Genomic DNA, 7,219 nt, shown 5'->3' on the forward strand with positions numbered 1-7,219 from the left:
AGTCATATAGGTACTCTTTTTGTAGCTCTCGGAAAGAGCTTTCCGAATATATAAAATTTGCGAATTTTGAACAAACGGTTCAAAAGATAAATTATTTTTTAATTGTTTTTATGTTAATTAAAATTGCTGACATCATCATAAGTCACTGTGGACTAAAATGCAAATATTTGGACTAAATTGTAAATGATAAGGTTATTAGTGTATTTTCCCATATTTTGGACTAATTTATACCTAGTTGATTCGGGATGGACTAAACCTTTGGACTGATTTTTGGACTAAACCGCATTTTTATCATATCCCTCTCCATAGTGCTAGCTCTTAGTCTATTATTCTCCATAGTGCTAGCTCTTAGTCTATTATTCCTTGGCCCGTCTTTTCGTTCTCCTCCCGCTCATTTCCGAGGGCAAAACCCTCTTTTCTTCTTCATCTTTGTTCTTCTTTCGCCATGGATCCTATTACAGTTGCAAGTCCGTTCTATCTATAACCCTATTGGAGATTTGTTTCTCTTGATGTCGCTACCTCTTTATGGTTGGAGGAGTACTAATCCGTTTGTTTGTTTGTTTGTTCACAGCTGCTATCTTTCTCGATGCTGCTCGTGATGGAGAACTCAATCTACTCAAACGTTAGCATAATTTTTTCCTTGGATTTCTTCTATGTAATTTTGATGATGTTTTGTTGAATTTTTGATGAACTTGTTTTCGAATCAGAATCGGCAGCAGCACTAGATCATTTTCTTGGAGTTGGAATACCTGCAATACTCGAGAATACTAAAGATGGAGACGGCAGAAGAGCGATTCATTATGCTGCTGCTGGAGGGAGAGTGAATGTTCTCAAGTATTTGATTGAGGAAATGGGACTTGAGGTAGATGTGAAAGATAATACAGGTATTAAGTAATTGGGGAGTATTTCTTTAGATTCGATGGGTTCTTTTTCCTTCTAATTTGTCTAATTGAATTTTATTAGTTTGTTTCTGTGTTAGGTTTAGGTGAACTTTGGAATTGGAATTTTTTGTTTTTTGGTTGATGCATTGGTCATATTTAGGGGGTGTAATTAGATTTAATAATTACCATATTCTCTGTTCATAATGCTTCTGGAGCCTTAGTAATAATTGAGGTTAAACTTGTTATTCTTGAGAATCCATGAATACAAGTGTGTGTAATTATGCACTTTGTGGTGACGTGTTTTGCAGGTGAAACTAGCCTATGCGGTGCAGCCATAGAAGGGCGCTTGGCCGCTGTGGAATATCTTCTTGAAATGGGTGCGAATCCTGAAATACCAGATGATTCAAATTGTACTCCTTTGCATCATGTCGCGCGGGAAGGTAGGCTGAAATTGTGTTCCAACTGATCTGATAACAACTGAAATGTGTTACCCGACATTTTGGCCTAAATGAGGTTCTGATGATATTTTGTGTTTCAGGGAATAAAGATGCCATACCCTTGTTACTTTCAAAAGGTATGAATGTGGATGTTACAAATGATATTGGTTCACCGTTACAATATGCTACACTTGCTGGCAAACACGATACTGTCCAAGTTCTTCTGGATCATGGTGCCAATGTGAGTAGCATTTACCTTTTCTGAATCTTCGCCTAGTGCTGCTTTAAAAGATTTTGCTATTCAGCTTACTTGTTGGAATGCTAGTGTTATCATACCTCCTCCCTACATACATACTTGTTACCAGAAAATGATAATAACATAGAATCGCTCCTTTATTTCCACGGTTTCTCCTTTTTTATCTTCTAAGCAAGGGGATCACTGAATCTACCTTCTGTTTTGTCTTTGCAGCCCAATTTGGTCTTCTGTGAGACAGTTACTCCACTTCATACATCCATCACTTCCCAATCTTGGCAATTAGTAGAAGCATTACTGAAGGTAGAGATATTTTTATACATGCTTGTTGGACTTTATTAACCTCTATTTGGACTAGTTTGAATGATTCAAACAATTACTTTGCACCCTTTCAAAAAATGAAAAAAAAATAAAAATCCTTTTTCTTGATTTCAGAAAAAATCCTCTATTTGGACTATGCAAATTATGTATTGTGTAAACTTTCTCCCGTTTTATTCATGCAGGCTAAATTTCTTTTTCTTGATTTCAGATGTATATTAGGGAACTTTCCATTTTTCCCTAGGTTCCATTTCTTTAGAGAGGGTCTTTAGGAGTGTGGACAAATCCTGATGGTGTTTTCATCATATGTTTATTAAATTACTTTTGGGTTTGTAAATATACCCCATACAACTTGTTCTTCTAACATTTTATCATCTCTGTAGGCAGGTGCTGATCCCAATGGCGGACCAGATGGGATAAGAGCGCTGCCATTTGCAGCTGAAATGGGGGAAATACAAATCATCAAGTTGCTGGTTGACGCTGGTGCAGATCCAAATGTTACAAATATAGTAAGATAGTTATACTTTTGGTCTCTGTTAGTATGAAAAGAAGCGGGGTGGTACAGTATGAGATGATTCAATGATGTAAACTTATGGTTGTCTGGATTATCAAAGTCAACTTTTTCTTGTCACAGAGCAGGCTAACACCACTAGAACTCGCAGCTGTTAATAATAATCGTCAGGGTGTTGAGATTCTTTTTCCTGTGACTTCTCCTATTCCATCATATGTTGACTGGAGCATAAATGGAATAATAAAGCATGTAAATTCTAAGGAGTTTTACGATAAGGTAAATACAATGTGTTATTCTTTTCTTTTGAGGTTTTGAATAGTGTCTTAACATTTTGGAACCAGAATGACCTCACTGTCTTTTCGCTGGCATACTGTGAATCAACTAGAAGTTCTGGATCGGTATTAGGTTTATAGTATGTATGAGATACCATTTTATACTTGTTAATATTCCTATCATTTTGTTGGCATTCTGCAATGTCCAGCTTTCATGCAATGGAGCTCAGAAATGTTTTTTTTATAAAAAACAATTTCAAGTGAATGTATTGTATTGTATTGTATTGTATTAAATCTTCATTATTGACAGATGATTCATAACGAGAAGGCGAATTTCCTTGAGGCAAAATCAAGGGGCACAAGTGCATTCCGTAGGAAGGAGTATTGGCTGGCAGTATATTGGTACACAGAGGTACCTTTTCTTAGCCGGAAACATTATAAGTTTAAGCGTTTAAATGAATTTTAATTTTATTGGTACCTTTTAAATAGAAGGTGAAATAGGAATACTACTCCCAAGTCCCATGTATAGGGTAGTGATTTTGAGCATTCATATCATCATATGGGGTACAGTTTGGATTGGATCGTTTATGAATTGCAGGGAATATCTATATTGAGTACTAGAAATGTACATCTGTGAAATAATGATCTAGAAAAGAAATAGGGTACAAGCCTTCATTTTTCTTTTTGTCAGTAAATTTACAGTCAAATTTCAGAACAGTGGTTTCTTTTAAATCTCAACTTCACAGTTTTGAACAAGAAAGAGAGCTTCTCTGATCCCTCTCAAACCATCGTCGCCTTAGCTTTGTCTCATATGAATCTTAACTGTACATATCAGTTGATGTCTCATGTCTTAAAGTTGTTACTTAGAGCGACTGCAATGGTACGACTAAACTCAAAGATCAAAGACCAAAAAAAAAAAGACTAAATATGAGTTTAATCTGTATTGTGACGTTATGGGGAGAAGACCAAATTTGGTCGAGCGTAAAATTAATCACCGCACGAAAACGGGCGTAAATTTGGTGTACGCTTGAATGGGGCGTAAAATTGGTTTACGCCCGAATTTTGAATGGGGCGGATGGTTTGGTGTACGCCCCATTGAGTAAGTGAACGGGCGGATGGTTGGGTGTACGCCTGATGAGATTCATTTTGAATGGGGTGGATGGTTGGGTGTACGCCCCATTGAGTAAGTGAACGGGCGGATGGTTGGGTGTACGCCCCATGATAAGCGTAACTTTGGTATACGCCCAAAAACAAGCGTACTTTAAATTTACGCCCGACTACATTAGAATTTGGGATTTGGTCGCGACCATATTTGGTCTGGAATTTGATCTTTGGTTGGGATTTGATCTTTACTCCGTCCCACTGTGTTACGATCTCATCCCAAATTTTTGGTTATACTCGCCCACTGTGGATGCTCTTAGTGTAATTCGTATGCGAGACACATGTTTCTCTTGTTGTTACTTAGTGTAATTTTCACATTGTCTTTACATTTTCTCTAACATGGAAACTGATTTTAAAGACATTTTGGTTGTTAATCTATTACTTTCAAGCCTTGTTGTGTTTTCCCCCCCAGTGATGGGTTAATCGCTCTAGCGATTTGTTTTTCAGGCCCTCAGCATTAAACCTGGTGATGCAGCTGTGCTATCCAACAGAAGCATGTGTTATGCGTATTTAAACAAAGGAGATCTTGCGTTTGAAGATGCTAAGCAATGCGTGTTGGCAAAACCAGACTGGCCTAAGGCGTTTTATAGGACAGGCGTAGCACTCAAACTGCTGAATGTACAAATTCGTCAATTTCTTCTTGCCGGTTAATCTTCATCTCTTCTATTAATTTAAAGAAATCCTTTTTGATAATGTTTGATGCATGATCCGCAGAGGCTTGGTGATGCAGCAGATGCCCTTTTTGATGGTTTGAAACTGGATCCTGAAAATAAAGAGCTTGAAGATGCATTCAGGTTAGGTTAGGTTCCATTACATTTATTACCAGTTATGCCATTTCATTTATTGCTTGTAGTGTTCCTGCTTAACAAGTTTATCTTTAGAACCTGAACCTCTCCTGATTGGAGAGTAAAATTGAACTGCTAGAGTAGAAAAATGTCGATTAATTTTGAAGATTTTTGCTAAGTATTGTATTGAGTTCAGTCTGCTCGACAAGAAGTGTATACGCCCTCATCCAACTTTGATCTAGAGCGAGACAGTCGTAGTACTGGCAGGTTTCAGATCCCCTAAATTGTTGGTTGAGGTCTTCTTAGACCCAAGTCACATTTGTATGTGAACTATGATTGTCAGTTCTTGCCATTTGTTTCTCATATTGTTTGGCCTTTTCTTATTCTATTTCACACTCTTGTTTCTTACAGGGAGGTTTCTGTAGACAGGTTGAAGGCCATCAATGTCCCAATTTAGGTCGAAAAGAAGATCATCGACATATATGCCTGACATTCTGAAACCTTTTTCTGGTAGAAGTTTTCTGTAAGGTTATGTATAAAGTTAGCTCTTGAAAGTATATAAAAAATCAGGTCTTCTAAAGCATCAGGCTGCTGTGTATGCATAACCAACTTGTATGCTGTGAGGTTTCTTAGCCAGCTTTAGAATGCCAATTTTGGTTTCTTAGCATCAGTTTTGAAAGCCTGCTGTGGGTTCTACTATGAAAATTGAGTAGGTTTAGTTCCAAAGACGAATGCGCAAGGCTGGTAAATCAGAGGAATTCATATGTAGTAAAGTAGCCCTTGCATCATTCTCGCGTGGTTTGGCGCGCAGGTAGAGATGTTTTAATACAGGTTTTTGCCCTTGCCGGCGTCTTTATTACTGGGTATTTTTTTGGTTTTCTTTACTTTTCTTGTTACAGCTGCTAGTTTTTTCATTAAAGTGGAACTGAACTGTCACAGTAAGGAGAACATAGATTCCTTTCATGGTAATTCAGAATTTTTCTTGGCTATTGGGAAGGAGAACATAGATTCCTTTCATGTGCGTGTTGTTTCTTGTTTCTTCATATATCTTCTCCGCAACCTTCATAAACTGGAAACTGTTTTACAAATGAGGTGCTAGACTCGGAGTCGTTTAGTATGTGTCCAACGAGTCGCTTAAAGAATGGTACTAGACTCGGAGTTTTTTATTTAACCCATTGCGTCAATTGTCACAGCGTTGGGAGTTTGGCACATGATTTAGAAGAACGATTTTTTGGGGACTACTCAAAAAATGGGGGGACTACTCTCAAGTTTTTGGGGTGGTTATTTGTAGTAATTTTCAATAACCCCTTATCTGATTTTTTTGAAATACCTACTTTACCCTTAATGATTAACTTAGTGTGATGATTAATTAGTGTTAGTATTATGATCAGTAACTGATTAATTAGTGTTAGTGAGTTATATTAGTATGATTGTTTTGTTATAACATTATTATTGAGAGATAAGAAGAAGAAGGAGGAAATAGGAAGAAGAAGATGAGTGAACCCAAAAAATCTTTTTTTGAGTTTAGTATTTATGATTTGAGTGATTCATGTGATGATACTTCAGAATCAGAATCAGAACCCCCTTCACCTCATTGTGTATTTGTCAATACTTCTAATGATCCAAATATGAGTTATTTGTTAGATGATGAAAACTTTTTTCCCCAATCTCAAGCTAACCAAACAAATGATGGATTTCATCAGCCACAACCTGAAGATGAAGCTATGGGTACTCAGGTATGCCTCATATTTAGTTAATGTAGCTTGAATTGTGCAAATATTTGGCCAAACTCAAAATTTCTGGAAAAAATTCGGTGAGGTCAACCTAGTTCGGTTACCAAATTTATCTTGCGAGGAAACCGAACGTGCAGTTCAGTTACTAAATTGAGCAGACGCAGGTAACCGAACTACATGTTAATGGTGGTTTTTTAGAGTTCGGTTACAGTGTATTGTTCGGTTGAGTCGATATCAGCACTTTTGATACCGAACTTTCTGTTCTGTAAGGTCGCATAAAAATATAAATACAGCGTTTCTAACCGAACCTTTGAGTTCGGTCTAGTCGAGTTTTTCAGTTTCATTGCCGAACTTGTACATAGAAAATCTAAATATCGAGTTCGGTAAGGCCCCAATTTATTTTGTAAACTACACTACCGAACTTTGTGTTCGGTAGGCTCGATAAAAAAGTTTACATTACCGAACTTGTAAGGAATTTTTTTTATGGTATTGACATTGTGCTATTACTTGTAGGTTCCATGTGATCCAATAGAACCAATGGAAAACCAACCTTCCCCAGTTGGTATTTTGTACGATGACACATCCCATCACTACATGAATGACTTGGTATTCCCAAATCCGGAAGATGGAAAGAGTTGGGCTAGACAACATGCACAAAAAGACATGTGTGTATTAGTATTGAATGGGAGAGAAAGCAAAACTCGGTTTGAAATGGTTTGTGAGAGAAGCGGTGATCCCGATAAAAGCCACAAGAGGAAGGATTATGTTTATAAAGGAAAGACAAATAGGAAGAACAAAACTTTCTCAAAGAAGATTAATCGCCCATTTAAACTTGCATTTAATTACAACGAAGATAAGGGTGGATGGG

General features: G+C 37.1%; 1 protein-coding gene across 1 annotated transcript; it reads left to right on the forward strand.

Annotated features, from left to right (window-relative positions):
* Positions 1-402: 402 nt before the first annotated feature.
* Positions 403-5,635, forward strand: LOC113343185 (ankyrin-1-like). Its single transcript, XM_026587464.1, has 12 exons — positions 403-467; positions 572-622; positions 708-884; positions 1,190-1,321; positions 1,420-1,559; positions 1,788-1,874; positions 2,273-2,398; positions 2,524-2,676; positions 2,983-3,084; positions 4,281-4,451; positions 4,548-4,627; positions 5,030-5,635. Exons 1-12 carry the CDS (start codon positions 446-448, stop codon positions 5,073-5,075), a joined length of 1,287 nt encoding a protein of 428 aa, XP_026443249.1. The 5' UTR covers positions 403-445; the 3' UTR covers positions 5,076-5,635.
* Positions 5,636-7,219: the final 1,584 nt, after the last annotated feature.

This window comes from Papaver somniferum, unplaced genomic scaffold (genome assembly GCF_003573695.1).
Source record: "Papaver somniferum cultivar HN1 unplaced genomic scaffold, ASM357369v1 unplaced-scaffold_57, whole genome shotgun sequence".
NCBI classification, from domain to species: domain Eukaryota; kingdom Viridiplantae; phylum Streptophyta; class Magnoliopsida; order Ranunculales; family Papaveraceae; genus Papaver; species Papaver somniferum.

Bases quoted from the DNA above. Each gene is read 5' to 3' on its own strand.
- LOC113343185 (XM_026587464.1), top strand. From the start codon at position 446: ATGGATCCTATTACAGTTGCAA. The intron at 623-707 runs GTTAGCATAATT...TTTTCGAATCAG, and splicing joins AGAACTCAATCTACTCAAAC to AATCGGCAGCAGCACTAGAT. The intron at 2,677-2,982 runs GTAAATACAATG...CATTATTGACAG, and splicing joins CTAAGGAGTTTTACGATAAG to ATGATTCATAACGAGAAGGC.